At 42.1% G+C, this 22,179-nt stretch overlaps 2 protein-coding genes across 2 annotated transcripts in view; one reads left to right on the top strand and one right to left on the bottom strand.

The window, feature by feature from the left end:
* The window catches only part of wdpcp (WD repeat containing planar cell polarity effector), a 75,893-nt gene extending 59,440 nt beyond the window's left edge, over window positions 1-16,453 (bottom strand). The window contains exon 1 of the mRNA XM_034135882.1: window positions 15,974-16,453. The gene's annotated coding sequence lies outside the window, so the exon portion shown is untranslated. The remainder of the gene's footprint in view (window positions 1-15,973) is intronic.
* A 717-nt stretch (window positions 16,454-17,170) lies between these two features.
* The window catches only part of mdh1ab (malate dehydrogenase 1Ab, NAD (soluble)), a 6,480-nt gene continuing 1,471 nt past the window's right edge, over window positions 17,171-22,179 (top strand). Inside the window, 7 exon segments of the mRNA XM_034135962.1 lie at window positions 17,171-17,288; window positions 17,773-17,869; window positions 19,521-19,696; window positions 20,226-20,348; window positions 21,239-21,415; window positions 21,882-21,894; window positions 21,897-21,979. Coding sequence (XP_033991853.1) covers window positions 17,806-17,869; window positions 19,521-19,696; window positions 20,226-20,348; window positions 21,239-21,415; window positions 21,882-21,894; window positions 21,897-21,979 — 636 coding nt within the window. The 5' untranslated portion in view covers window positions 17,171-17,288; window positions 17,773-17,805.

The following is a 22,179-nucleotide window of genomic DNA, read 5'->3' as shown; positions in this document are numbered from 1 at the left end:
TCCCACCCAACACATCAGCATATTTCTTTAATGGCTTCCCACTCTAGTCTGTGTACATGCAAAGCCACGCAAACATGTATCACTCCAGCATTAACTTCATGAATGCATTAATTGGCAACAAGTTTATTTCTGACATGCTCACTCACAACAATCCAATCAGACCTATAATAAGACCTTTTTTTAACTGTTCCCAGAATAAAAAGCAGATGGTGAAACTTTTATTTTGGTGCTGATCTCTGGAACAAACTACCTGATGACCGAGGGTGTGTCACAGCCTTTTCTCTTTCACTGTATTTGTGTGTCTTTCTGTTTGAGTCTGTGGAGGGGCTGTGTCGAATGTTTTTGTTTATGTTTTTTCTAATACATTTATTTCTCTTTTTTTTGTTTATGTCGAATGTAGCACATATCAAGTTAACTTTGAGCAAAATGTGCTCTATGAATTAAAATCGACATGCCTTTCCTTTACCTAACAAACATGCAAGGGTTAGAAACAGCCACACACTCACTCCTCAGTGAGATCCTGCTGTATTTAACTTGCAAGACCAGATGTGCCATTCATACAGTGAACGCTTGACTCTGAACAATTAGTTGTCCTTTCTAAAGAATGCCGATGAACCAATGTCTTGCTGTTCATGTTCACAATTGCAATTTTGCACACTTTACTATCCACTTAGACTGAGTTTACTAAGAGTTCACAAATAACATGAAGGGATTTGTTCCATGACAACTTCCATTGGAGTACAGTAGTATATAAAATACTTATCACTGCTACTTACAAATGAGCAGTATGTTAATCACATAAATATTGTTGTGAATAGGATCACCTGTGATTTAGCCATATTTACTCTGGCATCAGGTGTTATAAAAACATTTTGCTGAAAGCTACAAGACAGGTATAGTGACTACCCTCAAAAAATGACATGCACACACAATTCATGCATGCATTGCGCACACACACACACACACACACACACACACACACACACACACACACACACACACACACACACACACACACACACACACACACACACACACACACACACACACACACACACCACACACACACACACACACACACACACACACACACACACACACACACACACACACACACACACACACACACACACACACACACACACACACACACACACACACACACACACACACACACACACAGCTGCCACACTCATTCTGATTTCTGGCTGAGGTTGCTGTGGGTTACCTGTGCCCCCCGCAGAGCTTTGTGGGGGTGTACAGAGCTCTGTGTGAGGGGTGAGGGGGGGTCTAGGTTATTGTATGCTGTCTTTACTCTAGTAAAGAGGCTGCTTTAACATCAAAGGAGAGGAGGTAAAACATACGACTCCTCTTTCAAAGACAGTCCACAGGAACTACGACCTTGTCTGCTCTCTGCTTCTCTCTACGCTCTTCTTTCACTCTGCCCTCCGGGTGTCAGAGAGAGAGAGAGTGTGTGTGTGTGTGTGTGTGTGTGTGTGTGTGTGTGTGTGTGTGTGTGTGTGTGTGTGTGTGTGTGTGTGTGTAAAGAGAAACAAGAAAGTTGCTTTGTATGAGTGTGCTTGGATAGGTGTGTGTGCCTGTTTGTGTGCCAGCGACAGAACGTATAGTAAATATTAATGTTAGACTGGTTCCTTCAGAGTGACAGAGGAACAATGGAAGTCTTTCTTTGATATCTGGCTTGGAGCCCTGCCGCTCTCAGCACCCACAACTTCAACAGACAGTTATAAAGGCTAACAGAATATAGTGTGCTCTGAGTGTAAACATGGAGAGAACAGGACTGGCTACAGTGAAGTTGGATTTACGGCACAAACAGTTCTTAGTTTGAATCTCACTGATGACCTTTCCACATCCTCTCCCTGGTGGAGGAATGAAATGTCTGACCTTTTTACAATATATAGTATAATAACACCATCAGAATCCATCCAGCATCACTGTTTGCAACAAATTTGACCTATTAGCGGGAGGCGGAAATCAAGTCTCCTCCGACGTTATATTAGTATTTTTTGGAAAACAGCATTATCAGGACCAAATCAAATCAGATGTCAGAAATCATAAGAAAAAACAAAATACACACTTGTGTGCCAAAGAGAGATTTCAAGCATCATTAACCAGTGGTTGGTGGATAACTGTTGGGTACTTACAGTAATGTAGCTTACGTTGCTACAGATGTAAGGTCATTAATAAATGAGTTCAAATTTGGCCATCACCCGAGGGTCTAAACGACCATGGTGCAGATCTGAAGCTCCACTGGAACAAGACAGACAGACAGAGAGAGAGAGAAGACTGAAATGTAGGCAGGTTCACAGACATTTAGTTTGACATCTCAAGAATCCTTTCTCACAGGTATGCGCACTCTCTCACACACACACACACACACACACACACCACACACACCACACACACACACACACACACCTGTCAGCCGGTGCAGTGGTCCCATCAGAGTGAGAAGAGTGATGTGGTAAATTACAGGGTTAAAGAGCTGCCATAGGGTGACTGACACAAGGCCATCACAGCCTCTTTCCCAGCTGCCAACACACACACACCACACACACACACACACACACACACACACACACACACACACACACTACACACCACACACACACACACACACACACACACCACACACACACACACACACACACACACACACACACACACACATCACACACACCACACATCACACACACACACACACACACACCACACACACACACCACACACACACACACACACACACACACACACCACACACACACCACACACACACACCACACACACACACACACACAACACCACACACCACACACACACCACACACACACTTCTGGCTGTAGATTTGTCAGTTTTAACTTCCGTTTTCCGTTTCTGTCTTTTCCTTTTTCCTCACATACCTTCACTTATCATCCCTCTGCCTTCTTGTCCCGTGCTTTTTTATCTTTTCTCACTTCTTCTTGCCCCCATGTTTTCCTGAGGTTCCTCCTATTAGAAATGCATTAAGCTTCCTGACCTCCGACTGCAAGCCTTCGCTCTCTTCCACCAATTTTTACTCTCCGTATTCTTTGTCTCGTCTCTTTAAAAAGACATTATTTCAGAATGTCTGATTTCGCTTCCTGTCTTGTAGTTTTTACTCTACTCTTTATTGTTTCATCTCTAATACATTTTTTCCCCCCCCACCCCCTTTATCTCTTGCAGACACTCTCTCACTAACTGCCTGGTCTAGTTTTGGCTCTCGGAGAGAAACTTGGCAAACATGGAGAACATACAAAGCAACCAGAAAATATCTATATATAGAGAGAGAGATAGGTAGAGTGCGAGTGTGTAATTGTGACATATTTTCCAATCTGAGGGTGCCGAGGAGTTGCTGCCAAGTCTCAGTTTGACTGCATAAACACATACACTCAGGTATTCAGTAAACACACTCAGGCACTGAAGTCCAATCTTTAAAACTTCTGATATGTGAGTCACAGTCACAAACGTATGCATGGAGAGGCACATACAAAACTCTCCTATCTTTTAACCGTGTGAATACCTGAGGAAATGTACACATGCACACATTTACATACATATGAAACGGTGCACACACACTCACACACACTCTTATCTTCAGTGTATCCTTGAGGGAGAAGTCCTCCAGCTTCCAGTGTCATATCAGAGCAAAGAAAGGTGGACAAACTCTGAAAACAGCATGCCTCTGAAGAAGGAGTGAGATAATGAGGAGGGAAAACCCGGATAAAACAAAGAGTGAAATCCCTGAAAGGAGTCTAATGGATATAACAGGAGGGATGTGACCACTGAGAAGACAGATTAAAGGCATGTCTGAAGAGAAGAGACGTATTACAATAACCTTATACTGATCAGACTGCAAACATAACAAGTGTTCTTCACTCGTGCAATAGTTTAAACCTTGTCACAAAATATGGAAAGTGCAACATATATTTTCTTGACTCCTTTAATATTATAATGTGCCTCGAATGTGTTTGATGGATACTCATGGTCTACTGTAGTTGCAGGAAACTACAGTTCCAATAATGCTTTGGGGATGTAAACAGGAAGTACAATGTTGCACTGGATGTTAGCCTGTATTTGCCTTGCAAAAAGACAATATTAGAAGTATGTCTAATCAGTTATTAGTAGTTGATAAGACTTTTATGACACTTTAGAAACTCCTATAATGAAAGCATGATACAAAAACAACTCAGTATAACAGAAAAATACATGAGCTTTTTCTGTACTATTCTATATCCACTGGCTATACAAATACAAAAAGGAAAATGTGGATTTGTACAAATGATAGGCTTGCAACCTTTTTTCAGTGATGACGTTTCCCTTTAAATATGACCTTCTGAGCTCTGATTGGTCAATCATTTAACCAAAAAGGGAAAAAAGCTGTCAACCGGCAATACACACATTGTTCTGTGGTGTACTGGGGTAATACACATTGTAAAGTCTACGCCCAACTCGTGGGGCTTAGTGATGTTCTTGTCAACTTGTCCTCTTCTCCCCCTCTCTTCCCCACAGTCTGTCTGTCTCTCAGTCACTCTACTCCAGTGATTCTGTCAAGGACCTAAGGCGGTACTGAACTCGACCCGCTGAGAAGAGAAGAAGAGGGGACAGACCGAAAAGTATTTTCTTCAGAGTTAGTAAGTGCTGTGAGGCCTACACGCCTGCACACCCCCACACCCCCACAAAACCCACCACACAATGCAACACACACACACACACACACACACACACAACACACACACACACACCACACACAACCACACCCACACACACACACACACACACAAACACACACACACACACACACACACATCACACACACACACACACACACACACACACACACACACACACACACACACACACACACACACACACACCACACACACACACACACACACACACACAATGTACAGCGTACCTTATCAACTGTCCCATTACAAGACAAGGAGTTTGGTGCGGGACAGTGGAGGCTGGGCAAAGTGGCGCCAGACAGCAGGCTTTCTTTCACACACACACTTATATCAACACACACACACACACTAACACACGCACACACACATAGACACTTTACAGAGTCCCACAGGAGCCTATTCAGCTGTCGGCAAAAGAAGAATAGAGGTGATTGACAGGAGGAACAAAATGAGGTATTCAACAGAGGTGACAGGTACAGTCACTCTGTTTGCATGTGTGGGTGTCTTGGTGTGTGTGTGTGTGTGTGTGTATGTATGTATGTATGTATGTGTGTGTGTGTGTATGTGTGTGTTTTACATGTCCATCAGCAGGAAAATGGAGCTCAAGTGACATGACCGTTGGGCAAGTCTCTTTAGCGAGTGATGAGTGCGTGTGGAAGTGTGTATGTGTGTGTGTGTGTGTGTGTGTGTGGTGTGTGTGTGTGTGTGTGTGTGTGTGTGTGTGTACTGGAGCACGCAAATGTCTAGGTTTGGAGGGCATGTGCAGGTGAGGAGTTGAAAAGTTCACGTGTCCAGAAGCAATAGACCAAAAGAGACCTTTGTCCCATAATGAACACTTAAAAAACCGCAAACTTAAAAACCCTCAATTGAAAAACTTACAAAAATGATCAGTCCATGAAAGAATTCTGAAAACTCTATAGGGCAGAAATTGATTAATATTTTCTATTTGGATTCAAATGTTCTCAATTTAAGTGTTCATTTAAGTGTAAATGCCAATATGGAGTCTTAAACTTTCTTATTTATCCATCCTACAGTTCAAAACAAAAAAAGATTCAGTTTACTATCATTGATGCCAAAAAAAAGCATCAATTGCTCAAATTCTCAAAACGTGTTCTGCTTGTAAAATGAATAAAATGGTAAATCAATTGTCCAAATATTTACATATGAATGTCCTGTTGGTGAAGGTCTTCATTTCTTAAAGCTAAGGACTTATTTAAAAGTAAGATCATATCCATGAGATAAGCATGGTGGCTGCAATAACGCAGTTCTTTGAAATCACAGTATCTCTCCACATCTGTCTTCTTTCATAAATGTGTGAATATATTTATTTAAATGAGAGAAAATAGTTTAAATTTGTGTTAACCGAGTGAGGGAGCGTGAACATAATCTGAATTGTACTAGTTCATTGAAAGTAGGATATCAATTCAGCAGCCGAATAATGGAGAATGTAATAATCTCACAGTCTCAGTGTGTGACAAAGAGAGGGAGAGAAAGACGGACACAGGGTGACGGAGAGATGAGTGGAAGCTCTTCTAAGCAGATGTGTAAACGTCATTAGAGGAGGTAATGGAGGGAGGAAGGTGGGGGAAAAAATATCTACTCCAGCAGAGGTATTTACCCAACGCCTGGAGCAGAAACACAAACACAGCAGCAGTAATGACTGAGGGGGCCGGGAAAGACGGAGAAAAAGAGACGTTTAGCGAGGAATCATGTCATGATTAGGCAGGAAAAGTGTTGGAAAAGACAGGCAGGATTCAGGTTTAATCATGTCTGCAAAATGTGGTAACAATCCAAGATTCCCACATTCAGACCGGATTCCACTAAAACCGGCGATGGTTGTCTTTCCCTGTTCAGCTAATAGGCCTAATCCTGGCAAGTGTTTCACTAAAAGCCGAGTGCATCTGCCATGCAGCAACGCCCAAGGGCAGGAAAGACAATACTTCCAGAGCAGCGGCAAAATATCTGGCCGACTTCAAAGGGATTCTCGGGGACTCTGAGGCTCTCCGGTGTCGTCCCCTGTCACAGCGAAGGTGACGCGCGTCACACTGACCCGCGGTGGTTTTTGTTTATGTTGTTGGATTTTCTTCTTTTAAAGCTGTTTGGTGGCATGTTGTTCGACCCTCACCTCCTGACCACACACGCACGTATAAAAGGTAAACACACAAACAAATACACTGAAGGAATTGTGTACAGACACATGCACGAAACATAGACGTATATGCTGAATATATAGCCCAGAAACTAGACGTGTCAATAAATACACAGTAGCATTTAAAACAGATTTGGCCATAAGAAGAATTCAAACTTTCATTTAGTGGACATCCCACTGTGTCACATGACAGGGAATATTACGGTTAAAACTGGATTGTTTTACAGTCAAGAAAAGGGTAAGTGACCCCTGATCATTATTGAACAACAACGCAACAACTAATTGCCATTGAGCTCCAAATTAGTTGGGAAGCCTGTCTTCTTCAGTCCACTCAGTGGTTAAATTGAAGAGGTATCATTTTTCATGATCCAATTCCATAGTGCTAATCCAACCCTAGAATAACCTTGTTGTCTATTTCTATATTGTGAAGTTTTTAATTCCAGCTTGTAAGAGGCTTATTGTGCACTTGACACTGTTCCTACTAAAACCTGCACACACTTTAATGCCAACTGTTGCAGCATCTGCTCTTTAACGTGTCTATCTTGTTGATGCATTTCATTTTCCACTTATGAATATCTATCTGTAAAAGAGGAATCTCTACTACCTGACATCAGACTATACCCAAGGTCAGGCGATTAATAAGATATACTTTATTGATCCCAATTTGGGAAGTTTTTTTGTAACAGCAGCATGTAAACAACTCCTGCAGTAGTGTTTAAATACTTACGAAATGCAAGTACAATTCCATCATATTCACATGTCGACCAGGCCCCTACACACACACACACACACACACACACACACACACACACCACAACACACACACACACACACACACACACACACACACAACACACCCACACACACCACACACACACACACACCCACACACACACACACACACACACACACACACCAACACACACACACACACACACACACACACACACACACACACACACACACATCCACACACACACACACACACACACACACACACACACACACACACACACACACACACACACACACACACACACACACACACACACACACACACACACACACACACACACACACCTGTCAATGGCTCAGGAAGTAAGGTTCTTTTGAAAGTTGTTGTCAGATGCACAGAGCGAGATGGACCCTGGCTAAATGAAAGGTCACGATGAACGTCCCCTAGACTTCTCAGGGGTTTTATTTGCCCGTCACACACTCACACACATGCTGTCTGTCACCTCCCAGATGAGGCTATGACACCTTGGACATCTCTCAGCAGGCAGTGACCCCCCCCCCTCTCTGACAGGTTGACATGGCACAGAGCGCTCAGACCAAACCAAGAAGTTTGTTCCCTCTGCTGTGACCTCAGAGATGGACACCAGTGTCATATCTCCCTCCGCTGCAGTACGCTCAAGTCAATAAGTTCAAATAAGATCCTTTCCGGAGTCTACTCTCAGATTGGCAGTTGTCTATCACACTTCATGAGGATATGACCTTTAGTTAGGAAGTTGGGTTGTCAAACTTACATTGTTTTCTATTTGGGGACTGCATTAGAGTTAATGGTGATTTAAAATACTTTTATGACAGTGGCTAACAATCACTTAACATTTGCAGGACATTTTTTTTAGTATAGTCAAAAATTCTCAAGGCATTAAATGAAAATAGAGTGAGATAAAGCAAAACATTTCATTTGAGAAGTTGCAAATGTTAGCATATTTTAGAACAAATAAAATGTTTCTTCTGTCAGTCAACTCATTTCAGAACAAATCGATAACCCTAATTTTCTCTGGATAAAGCCTTAACTTCATCCCATTACCTATGTATCAATCCGTATGTTATTGGTAACATGAGAGTAGAGATGACATGTTTAGTGGTTTGAATAGTATGTGCGATGTACTGTAAACCACTACAGAAACATAAGTAGCAAAGTTGGAAAAAGAGATTTGGGATTTAACACATGAACTGGATAGCCAGTAAAACACAGAGTGAACATATTTCACAAGAACTATTTCAAACCGAATAAATTAGTTTCATCAAAACTGTTCAGTGAAAGGTATATGAGGATTATCCAGATAATCCTGATTGGTACATTGTCTCTGCATAGACATGTTACTCGTGTAATAACCTCATGCTAACCTACAGTTAATGTTTTGATAACACAGTTTCCACAGTCACAGCACAGGCATGAAAGGATTCTGATATTTGCGGTTCAGTGTTCCTCATTGTTCTCCACGTCCCTACTACCGTTAAAACCAATTGCAATAACAGAACACATGCTGTACAAACAAAAACAAGGATGATTGCCTTTAAGTGTTGATTTCCTCTTTACTATCAAGACAGAGATTGAAGTAAAGTGTTTTCAAATCATAGTGAATTATTATTATTAAGGGGTTAGTCAAGCTTGCTTCTGAGGTTCAAAACCAGCCGAACTGAAGCACCAAATACGCGAATTTGCATGCTTGTACACACACATACAAATACAAACACACATCTGGCTATCCTCCATCTGTCAGAAAGGCCCAAACACACAGTCGTGCATGAAAACAGCCCCTGCCCAATATTCTTCCTTAGAGAGTACAGTCACTGTGGAACTGGTGTGTCCACAGACTTAGACGTTTGCCCCGAAGAAGTTCCTTGTTACCTTCATTTGTCAGACACACAGGTCTCCCTCAGTCACACACACACTCACACACACACACACTGAAGAAGGGGGAATTCTCCAACGCTGATTTCTGCTGTTTATTCAGGACAATAGTAGGGCTCTGCCTTCTACCGCTGGGTCAAGTCATGTCTTGTCAGACGCTGTATCCTCTTTCCATTGAGCCTGACGGTTACAAGTACCACAGGGGCTTGCACTGGGCCCCCCTGTTAAACACATTCACCCTGCAGATAGACCAGTCTGACGTCAAGAGAACCGGCTCGTCTTTCACACATCAAACGACCATACAACCTAACCCTGCACCTACAATTTCGACAAATGGTGAAAGGCAAAACAATATAAATAACTCTTAGAAATGTATTTTAGCCAACACATTCTCCTTAGTTTCTTGTATTCAATGCTTTCTCACCCATCAATGTACAACCTATCAATCATACTTCATTAGTCAAAGGGAGAATACTAGAATACCTTAGTGTCCAGCTGCTGTGATCAGATTTCTTACTCTTTCTTGCAATGCTGCCAAGTTGAATCAATACTTTTAACACAGCGGAGTCATCCCCAAAGACTTAATCACCCATAAAGCCATCTGTACGGTAAGTCATCTTCATTAGAGGCTCTGTGTGACAAGCACTTGAGAGCTTAGCAGTTTAAAACAACATTTCCTTATGATTAAAAAATCATCTGGGAGAGGGAAGGAAGTGATTTTGATGGATGAAGTGCAACTGCCTGTTTAAAAGCCCACGTGCTGCCATTGTTAAATTCACACCTTACAGACTGCACTAAAGCTGATCAGACAGGACAAGTTTATGTTTTTAAAGTATGTACCTAAAGTGGTCTGAGTGAGCAATGAATACAAATAATTTGGACATAACACATGATCGTCCTCCAATCAGAAGGTCAGTCTATGTGTCCTTGGGCAAGATAATTAACCCCAAATTGCTTCCAATGACATGACGGTTGGTGTGTGAATGTGTGTGAATGTTAGTTTCCCTGAGCAATGTGGCACCCTCTACCTCTGCATGAATATGAGTGAATGCTGACTTGAAATGTCAAAGACTGGGAAAGTGCTAATGCAGTCCATTTATGAATGAATACGTCCAACCACCAATCAGATACTAGTAGGCCTAACAACTCTCACTTGCTACCTGCCTTGATGTCACATATATAAATAAAAACCACCATCAGCCGCGTGAAGCTCTTTCTGTGTGATGACGATCAGAGACAGTGTAGATGAGTTTAGTGTGTGACCGCTGTGACAAATTTCCCACCAATGTGTGACGGGCCCCTCACCCTCTCCCGTGCACATGTACATAAGCTTAACGTCGTCTGGGCGGGCCGATCCCGCCGGCTCACTGTCGGCACGGCAACCAGCGCTATCCTGGCTAACATCTGCCGCACGACCCGGGGCCACTCAGAAAGGGCCCTTAATCCCCACACAGCCATGTTGTGGGGGAAAACATTCTTTCCTTTTAGTGAGTGCAGACAAACAGGGACGAGCGGTGCTGCTGGTAACTTGCAGGCGGCCGGCCTCTTGGAAGGACGGGGAATTTTTGTTGGTTACGTGGCCCCCCCCCCACAATTGTGCGGCGGCCCATTATGGCTGTGCAGAGGCGTGTGACCGCCAGCATCGGCAGCAAGTTGCTGTGACTGGTCCAGTTGGATGGATTTGGGTTTTGAGGTTAATGAAAGGTGTTGAGGTTGGTGTGGGTCAGGGGGGTTTGTCAGCCAGCCTTGTTATGCTAAAACAACAACAGTTGCATTGATACAAACGTGCACCACCTTCCACCCTGGCTGTGGATCCAGGACACTTGCTGCCGCATTGTCGGTCATCCTTCAGTGAGTTTTCAAAAAAGTGTGTTGTTGATGTCTACAGCAGAGGGGATGGAGAGGGAGGACAGATGCAGAACATGTGGCAGTTTGGTGCCCCCTTGTGGCAGATACTGTAGAAGCACACAAACTCGCGCAAAACAATATTTGCATATTAAGAACCTCAGAAACTCACACCAAGAACTATTAAAGATCACAACAAGACAAGTTAACACATCTTCTCCTGTCTGAAACAAGCCAAGCCTTAATCCTTCATCATACTGTCTCTGATAAAGATCTTCTGGGTGGTGACTCAGAGAGGAAATGAAGACACAGCTCTATCAATCAGTCCATCAACTGCTGTGAAATATGTATTTGTCTTAATATGTAGTTTGATTCCATCAAACCCATTTCACGGACCATTTCCCTATGCAAACAGAGAGAGTGGAAGAGTGTGGTTGAGGCTCACTCACAGGAGAAAACACTTCTCGCTGTGTGTATAGTATGAGATTTAATTGAATAGTTCTGCATCAGTGCCAGGAAGTTAGTTGGTGTGTTTGCAGAGGTCTGTGTTCTCTCTTGATTGAGGGCTTGGTTGTCTTTTTTCCCCTGAAGCAAGCCAATACTTGGCTCGAAACAAAGTCCTTCTCAGGTTTCAATCACAGACAATCAGCGAGAGAGAAACTCACAGAGGTAGTAGGTACATCAAGGCAGATTGGAAACAGTCGTACGCCTCCAGGCCGCGTCCTAAAAGTGCCAGAGCAGCACAATAACAACAGCTCAAATGGATCTGCAGGCTATTTCTGGAAGCAAGCAATTCAGGATATCTCAGCTCAGAAACAGAAAATGTCCTGCGTTGATTGTAAAAAAAAAAGAATAGGACTGGAAAATATATTTTGTAAGCCATCGAGTTATTAAAAAATGATAGGTTGATTGATTTTGTGCTACTTTGGTGATACAGGAATTAAATAGCATGAAACAAAGAGCCAGCTCACAACATTTGACAATGTCGGAAACATTTTCCCACTTAAAGTAGGTATGCAATTAATTTCCACATGACATGAGCGTTTCAGATAGATCACGCTTTTCTTACCATAAAAACTGAAAGGACACAAATTAAAACGAAAGCTGCATTAATATATGAACTTTCAGAGGGACAAACATTTTTCTGCAGTGAATTATTTCAACAGCGTGAATGCCATCACGTTTAGTATCTCAGATATTGTTTTCTCAGTTTTTTCCTTTTCCCTGTTTTACTCCTCAAGCACTTTGTAACATTGGTTTAAAAAAGCAAAGAAGCATTTTTCACTGCTTGCTTAGATTGCTACACCACACAAGTGTGAGCAAGCAAACATATTTAAACTGGTCCCATATCTGAGGTAAAGGCACTTCAGGTTTTAGGACAATTTGTGGTTTAGCCGTCAAAAACACAAGCCAACTCTTGCACTTTTTTTGGAAAACAGCAAAAGGGTGTGAACTTACTCGCTTGCACACGTACCAAATGTCTGAATGATAATTATAACTGGTAATTTGACTTTTCAGTAATACGCCCGGTTCTTAAAGGCAAGACGACTGCTGCAGCAACAAGTGTTTTCGGAGTCTTCACCACATATCCATCAACACCAGTTTCAATGATAAGTGACATCCAAGAATCACCAACCACAGCCATACACTGACACCTAGTGTGAAAACACGGTCACTGCACATATCAGACACTGACAGGACCAGGTCACGTAGGCTCATTTTAAACAGAGCTGCTGTCTGCATGACAATGTAAGGGACAAAAAAAAGAGTACAATTAATCTGCTGCTATGATCTAAAGCTTCATCAACTTATCTAAGACAGGAATATGACAACGCTTAGACACAGATATGTCATAAAGTAAACAAGGTGATGGCACAGGGATACAAAAGTTGAATATGATGGGAGATAGCGGTGATGATGGTGTAATTTGTTGGTGTTGTTTATGTATTTAATGTGGATGTACTCGTGTGAATGGCACCTGCTATCACTCCATGTCTGCCTGTACACTGTGAGAGCTATTTGGTCTAGCACGGCAGATAAGAGGGTGATATGGAGGCCGGTGGGGTGTGCTGGCTATCTGCCTCCCAGACACCAACGTAACAGGGTCACTCAGGTGCACTCTGCAGGGACAAGTGCAGGAGCAGAATAAGAGGAGATAAAAGTAGGAGAGACAGAAAAGGGTGGAGGTGAGGGAGGTGAAATGACAAGGGGAACAAAAGAGGAGATGGAGTGGACAAAGGACAGAGAGAGGGGTCAGCAGAGGAGACAGACACTACAGAGAAAGAGACGTGTCATGAACTTATCGAGAATTTACACCTTTAAGCGTGACAGTAAAGTGTATGTGTGCACATGTATAGGCGTTACTACGTGTATGCAGTTCAGGATTTGTGCACGTGAGCCCACTCCCCTCGCTTCTGCGGGGCTCCAATTTGGCCTGGTGGGCGGGACAAAACACCCACAATGCCGATTGTTTTCACAGCACCACACACAGAGGATAAGGCCGGCGTGGCACACTGCCGCACACATGATAATATCTGGTGCCAGTGTGCGCTGCGGTTTTTGGTTTCATTCTGATTTCCTTTTTACAAAGACGAAGCCTGCCCTAATCCCCTCATGTCAACCTGACTAGGGAGACTGCCAGAGAGGAAAATAAACATTGGAGACTGACTTGTACATTACAGTTACAGCAAAAACAGACATTCAAATGCGAGTTTATGTTAAGTCAGAACTGTCACAAGTCGTTATAGTAATGCAATGTATTTTCAATGTCGATTAGTAGAAAAAACTACTTTTCAGGCCTGGAAAACCCTTTTAATCCATAATTTTGCATGGCAACCTTGATCGTGTAACTTCATAGCGTGAAGAAAAGGCACCACGTACAATCAAAACAGGTAATTCATGTTCCTTAGATATCATACCAGTTAATAGCTAACTGACAGTAATTATACCCCGTTAATAAAAGAGTTGAACAAAAGACTATACTATCAAAAGTAGGGCAAGGCATATTTGAAGGCCCTCCAATAAATGTAATACAGCCAGAGTATGATCCTCCAGCAGTATGCCATGCAGCCAACAGACAGCTTTGAGCACCTGTTTGTCCAATACTGACACCCCTGACAGACAAGCTGCCACACAGAGGGGTAAATGTGAGCTGAGAGGAACCCTGCCAGGCTGTGGCAGCTGCTTCAAACGTCTCTGAATCAGGCGGCTCTTACACACACAGCCTTTTGAGGAGGGAAGGGTCTGTGTCAGCCCCTGTCACTGGCAGGTGGAGACCTTAACATTAGGGCCAGTTTTGGGCTTTGGATGGAGAATAAGTGGTGGCTTGAGATAATTTTGTGTCATGACTCATCAGGATGAAAGAATGATAGATCGACTGTACATGGATGAATAATAGATCAGTGAATATTTCAAGCAGTAGAACCTTGCCACAAACACAAATACTTAATCGGTTTTAACCACAATTAGGTTGCGTCATAAAGAAAAGATGGACTTTTATTAATCCCTCGTGGGGAAATTGTTTCTCTGCATCCAAGTGTTAGGAGCAGTCTGCTGCCATTTTGAACAGTGTAGGGAACGGTGCCTTGCTCAGGGACACCTCGGTAGCACTTGGTCTTGCCGGGACTTGAACTGGTGACCTTCCAGTTGCATAACACTGCAGAGAGCCAGCCAAGCTATAGCCCACATGAGACCACAGTCTGACACCAGCTCAGTGTAACACCATCTCCTCTGCTTTTTGTTGGAGTCAGGTAATGAGCCTGTAATGAGGCCATGAAATATTGATAACCACCCTCACCTAACACTGGGCCTCTATAGGGGTCCTCTCAACTCAAAACAGCATAGTAGAAAGAAACATTTACGCATCTCTTGCTGCTGAAGAACCAAAGATGTAGTGTTCTGATATTGTATCTATATTCGATAAACACTAAGGTACATAGTTAGGCTATATTCTGCCATATAAATCTTCCTACTCTTTGTCAGCCTTGTAGTTTGTTTATTAAGAATTCACTTTATTTGTTTGCTGGCAACTAATTGTTCTTGTTTTGTTTTCTTGTTATCTTGTTACATGTTCTAAAAAAAAGCACAGTTTCACATCAAAAATAAAACTACAACAGTGTAAAATACACTGTTAAAGTAAACGTCCTGCATGCAATCTTATTAAGTAAAAGGTACTAAATAATTGGCATTAAAATAAACTTAAAGTACCAAAAGTAAAAGTACTTATTGTGTGCAATAGCTCAATTCAGAATCATGTATATTCAATTACTGCATTGTTATTTGTGATGCATTGTGTTCACTGCAACTGGTAAATGTAGAGCTACTTTTAATAACCTTAGAATCTAATATAATCTGAATCTGTAAAGTAACTAGTAACTAATTTGGTCAAATAAATGTAGTGGTGTAGAAGTAAAAGGTATCTTAAATAAAAACATTCAAGTTAAGTTACAAGTACCCCAACATCGTACTTAAGTACAGCACTTGAGTAAATGTACTTCAATACAATACCACTGATAAACAGCATTGACACTAGTGAAGAGGGATGAAGATTGAGACTCAGACTGAGAGAGGAAGAAAGAGATGAGAAAGGTTAGTTAGCTATCATTAACTTACCTCAAATACTGCAGTGACGAAGACAACAAAGTAAAAGAGTGTGTGCTCTCCCCTTGGCTGCTCAGCTTCAGTAGATATTAAACTAATAACACCTAAATCATGCCTTTCACAGCAAACATAAATAGTTAGCCATGTTTGGTTGATAAAGACAACACGTGAAGTAGCTGTTTGCTCTAGTACGCTAGCATTATCCAAACTTAACCTGCTATTCACTGAGACGTCAACCAGTTATTGTTACGTTTCATATCGATAACTTGTGTTAATGCCTCTTTTCGGTCCCCATGTTGGTCTTTCTTGCTAACGAGTGGCTAAGCTAAAGTATAAACAAACTGTACTCCTGAGGCAGGTCGAACTGGTCGCTAAGCAACGACAAGCAGTACTTTTAGGGCTATGCTAACCAGCTAGCTCATTAGCGACCCTGAAACGCAACTAGTTAGCTCAATAAACAGACATTACATATGAAAGCCTGGTTGTATAGCATAAGTTGTACAAATATGACCGATAGCGCCCTTTTATTTTGCTTTAAACGGGATAACTTCTTCATTTTTGACAAAGAACTACATTACCTAGTATTCAAAACTACAATTACCCGGATGTAAAATCTGCCGTCAGATGGTTGCAAGTGTCGTGATGCACTCAGGACTTAAATAGGAATGACCTGCTGGTTGAGCGATAAGTGGGAGAGAGAGCAGTTCAACCTACCGTGTGAACATGGTGAGTAGCCTACAGCTAGCGAATATATCGGTTTATTAGGTATTTGGTATTGCATGTCTAACGCAGATTAAACCACAGTTATTCCGATTGTAACGATGAGGACTTCACAAACTTGTGCAAAGTTAGTCAAAGTTGATTTTAACTATCCTTGCAGTCTGGCTGACAGCATGACGCAACCTAACCGTTGGAGTGTATTACATTGTATGTATCCTTTTGTCACTTGTGTAGCTACTTTAGTCATTTTCAGGGGTTTGAATGACAAAGATGGCTGACCTTGAAAAAGTATATCCTGCATTTGATATGCAACATTGAGACCTGTATGGAAAGAACAGTCTATTTTTAAAGTGACCCCCCCCTGCTTTAGTAAATCCTGTTGACAAGAATAGACACCCAGTCAGGCATCCACGTGCACTGGACAATTAAATGGTCACTGTCATGCCCCTCTGTGAAATCAATGCTAATATTACTAACAGCACTGTTTTTTTTACCTTTTGCCTTGCAGTCTGAGCCTATTAGAGTTCTGGTGACCGGCGCTGCTGGGCAGATTGCCTATTCCCTGCTGTTCAGCATTGCCAAGGGAGATGTCTTTGGCAAAGATCAGGTAAGGAAGGGCTTTGTCGTGCTCTCAATTCCCTTATCTCATTAGTGAGTGTAAGGTCAGTATCAAAAGAGACACACAGGACACAGAGAGCCCCAGGCAAAACAGCTGTAAATATCACAAATGTTTACAGTTCAAATCTAGGGGTGACATTGAACAGATGTTGCCCCACTGAGAAGTGATCAGATTGCACTCACAAGTTTAAGCGCCCTTTGATGAGAGCCAGGGTTCACCTTGAAGTCAATGAAATAGATCTTGTACGAGGCTCTTAGGCCAACTTAAAAAGAACTTGATCCATTTGGCGCATGCAATCGTCAGTGATCCAAATGGCTTAAAGCCTCCACGCTGTTCCAGAAACAACTAATTCCCCACTGGCCTGTCATTATACATGGGAATTTAGATTTCAAGTACATAAAAAATAAATTCCAGCATGTTTTTATTCATTTCATAATATTCATCCTACTTCCTTCCCTCTTTCTTCTGTCAGCCAGTCATCTTGCTGCTTTTGGACATTACACCCATGTTGCCGGTCCTGGAGGGTGTCGTCATGGAGCTGCAGGACTGTGCCCTCCCACTTCTGAGAGGTAACTAAACACTATTATTAACATAATACGTTATTGAAATACTTGAATTAAATATCACTGTTCCCCTTAACATCCTGTCATTGGAGCAATTGTAGTTACAAGGAGATTCTGGGGTAAAGATGCGATGGACAGTTTTTCTTTTTTTTTTAAGTTGTCTACACTTTTTGAATGAATACAACTTCTGCCTGGTTGGCCCAAGAGAAGGTTATGCATATTTGCTGTAATGTTTTGATAATTGCCACCAAGGATATCCTCTCTTTGTGTCAAAGGATTCCGGTCTGTGTTTCCCAAACTCACTCATTTGCTGTTAAACATCACTCTTTTAAAATGTGTTAGTTACTTTACCTCCTATTTCCATCCTATCCTTTTCTTACTATACTATTTATATGGTAAAGCCTATTAATTGTGACCATATGCTGTCTACTAAAATAATAAGGTATGCTAAGGCACGGATGATTGTCCGCTTATGATATCCAGTGGTAGCTGAGCATCTGATCACACCGAGGCTATTTGTCCATCCCATCAAGGATTATACATGCATACATACATTTAAATTAAATATTACATAAACCAGTATAGGAGGACAAATGTTTCATAGTTGCTGAATCCGGAACAAAACATTGAGGTACAAATGAAATCTCTTTTTGTATGTTACTACACCTCTCAGAATATTATTCACCACTTGCTATGCAGCTCTCCTAACTATTGGAGATGGATACATTTTAATGCTATGGATTTTTGTAATGCTTTTTCTCCAAGGACCAAATAGTTGTCACTGTAAGAAGGGCGGCTTATACAGTTCGGACGTATTTCCTTCTCAAAGACACTTGATAACTATAGGCACTGGTTTTTATTGGGACTTTTGGTGTCATCAGTGTAACTGCCATCATGACATCAGTCGTGAGGCACCATTATGTGCCATCTCCATTGTGACCTGGAATTTTTCCTTTGAATTGGTGCTGTCCTTTGCTTTGTTTGGACATGGGATGTGAGAGGCCCCTGTATTAACCAACTGTGCTGCAAAGACAACGCTTCATGCACTGAGATGGGCCCAGCCATACAATACTGCTCACACATGGGATACAGACCAAATGTGTGTCATTTAGAAAGGGTGCAAAAGGTTTTGAATGAGAAATGTCCCAGTTATTAATTGTCAGACATGTGGACTGACAAGACTTTGGCTGTTAACTTTGTTTCCTCTGGTATAATTGTTTAAGGGAGAGGATAATTATTTGGAATACAACTGAGAACCTGTTTCTGTTTAACAGTGAGACCTGGCCTAGAAATGGCACTAATATGAGCTACAAATGGGCCTGAGATAGTCAATACCTGTGTGTAATTTTCAGCTAGAAAACAAAAATACTGAAGAACAAAAATAAATGTCAGTTTAGAAGAAAGTTGAAACTCCTGGGAGCTGCCTTAGGGAAGCACGCCAAGAAACAGATGTCATTTTCTTTATGCTTAAATCTTCAGAAACATTCCAGACATTATCTCAAAACCTTGACAGATAAAGTTAGTAAAATCATTGACAAAACTGTAAAACCTTGTGCTTCAAGTTTTATCGTAAAGTTACTTTTTGTCAAGGAGTAAACCGTGTGAATTAATGATTATAAACCTTCAACCAGCAATAGTAATGTTTATTTTTCCACAGAGATTATCCCCACTGACAAGGAGGAAGTGGCCTTCAAGGACCTGGACGCCGCCATCTTGGTTGGCTCGATGCCCCGCAGGGAAGGCATGGAGAGGAAGGACCTGCTCAAGGCCAACGTGGCCATCTTCAAGAGCCAGGGATCCGCCCTGGAGAAGTACGCCAAGAAGACTGTGAAGGTACTGACAGGCAATTTAGACCTGCACTGACACGCACATTTAACGACACGTCCACTCCTTTTTAAAACTTTTTTAACGTGTCGAAGGCTGTAGATTAAACTATTCTGCTTCTGGCTAAATTGCTTGTATTGCATTGTTTGGATGATTGCCATTTTTCAGAGCCCTCTTGTTGCTGTGTAAATATTTGTTCTATTGTAAAAAGCCTATTACAAGTTTGCTTGTTAAGGGGATGTGTAAGAATAACATTTTGATCCTACGGGCCAGCTTTTAAATCAAGTTACTCTATCCAAAGGAACAAATATGAATAGTAATACATTTTTTTACTTTTTAAGGTACACAAAGACCCTTTACATACAGATTAGAATTCATAAATTATCATAAAATAACAACAAACACAGAAGTCATTTACAGATTAAAATGACAGGACTACAAGTGAGCTGTTATTAATCTGTTAATGATGAGGTTACATTAAGTTAGAAAGGACGAGTCCCTAAGGTTTTATTTTTAAGTTTTCATTTTGTGTTTTTAGGTGCTGGTTGTAGGAAATCCTGCCAACACCAACTGTCTGATTGCAGCCAAGTCTGCTCCCTCCATCCCCAAAGAGAACTTCTCCTGCCTCACCCGTCTGGACCACAACAGGGCCCGCTCTCAGGTACCATCCTTTAGAGTCACATTTGTACTTCAAAACTTGTCTTCACATATTATGCCGCAGTTCCACTACAGCGCGGAGCTCGCTTTAAGCGTGCCGTGTCGTGCCGTACCCGTTTTTGGTTGCGCTTCCACTAGGCCTAGTCCCGGCGCGGCACGGCCCGGGGCCACTTTTTCACCTCTTTTTCTGGCCCGACAAAATTGTGGTTCTATCGGGGCCAACAAACAGGGCTGAGTCGGGCTGAGTATGCTAAACTAGAGAGAGGAGCGCTGGCAAGAGGGCTAGAACTACAACAAGATGGACATATTTTACCGTGATTTAATTGTAATACACGTTTCAAATGATGCCGAAGTAACAACATACTGATACCGGTTAGTAAAACCATGAATTAATGCTTTGTCAAGTCTGCAGACAGACGGCAGGCGAAAAACCTTTTAAAATGCTTGTTTTCTAAATGGAGATTGGCTAAGCTAACGCAGTATATGCTCCGACCGTCCACACTCACAACAACGGCCTATACAGACATAAATAAAGCAGCGACTGTATTCACCATGACACAGGCAGTCTGTGGTTTGTACTTGTTTAACTTTTGTCGAGTTTCTGAACATATATAAGGAGCTGTGAGCTCTGAGTGCTAACAGCTAACGGCTGTGTTGTGTTTCTGGAGTTCTCATTGAAGATGACGTCACGGCTCCGCCTACACTGCGTTACTATAGTAACTACCCCAGTTCCTAAACTGTAATGGAAGCGCAGCATGAAGTGAGTCGGCCCTGTTAAGGCCCAACGCCCAAGCCGTACCGAGCCGTACCGAGTGTGGCCGAGGCCGACCGTGTAGTGGAAATGCGCCATTAGATTCCCAGACTTTAACCTGACTTTGTTCTCCTGTCCTGCAGGTGGCGATGCGCTGTGGCGTCCCTGCAACCAATGTGAAGAATGTGATCATCTGGGGCAACCACTCGTCCACCCAGTACCCCGACGTGCACCACTGCCTGGTCAACATGTCCGGCAGCGAGCTCGCCTGCTTTGAGGCTGTCAAGGATGACGCCTGGCTCAAAGGAGATTTCATCGCTGTGAGTTGAAACTATTGGACTGTGAGATATATTTCTACATGGTTCCTGTGACTGATGCTTAAAATGCAGAATATGAGAAACCAATACTCTACAGGTCTGCTAAAGTATATGAAAATCACACGGTTCAAAAACAAAATCTGATGACATTTAGCCTGGCCTGTCAAACAAATGTCACTTGACAAAAACACAGAACATCACATTTATTTGTATGTAATTCGTAAAGCTGGTAATGGGACTGAAAGTGACATAAGTAATTGTTTCAGAATAAAAGTTATTTCATCTTTCAAATATGTATTTTAAAGCTTAAACCTCCAGAGGATTTGCAGACATTATCTCAAAACCTTGACAAATAAAAACAAAAACTAGACACACAGCTAATAACACTATCCTGATAGGCTCAGTTATTCTGCTCACAATCCCATTGACTGCCCACTGTTTCATGTGATGGTCATGTTCTGTTTTGCAGACAGTGCAGCAGAGAGCGCTGCCGTCATCAAGGCCAGGAAGCTGTCCAGCGCCATGTCTGCAGCCAAGGCCATCTGTGACCACATGAGAGACATTATGGTCCGGCAACCCCTGAGGTAAACCATATTTATTTATACTACAGTAATGATGTGAGAATGTCTGCCTGTTGCATTCTGTGAGAAGGGCTGTTACTTAGTGAGCAACAATAACACAACACAAATCCCCAATCCTTGTTTTTTTTTTATGGATTATTTTAAGGTGAAATGAAACAGAATATGATTTGTTGTTCCTGTAATTGA

The sequence above is a fragment of the Trematomus bernacchii genome, unplaced genomic scaffold (assembly GCF_902827165.1).
Source record: "Trematomus bernacchii unplaced genomic scaffold, fTreBer1.1, whole genome shotgun sequence".
Classification (NCBI taxonomy): Eukaryota; Metazoa; Chordata; class Actinopteri; order Perciformes; family Nototheniidae; genus Trematomus; species Trematomus bernacchii.
The sequence above is the reverse complement of the archived record's forward strand: the minus strand, read 5'-3'. Positions and strand labels throughout refer to the sequence as shown.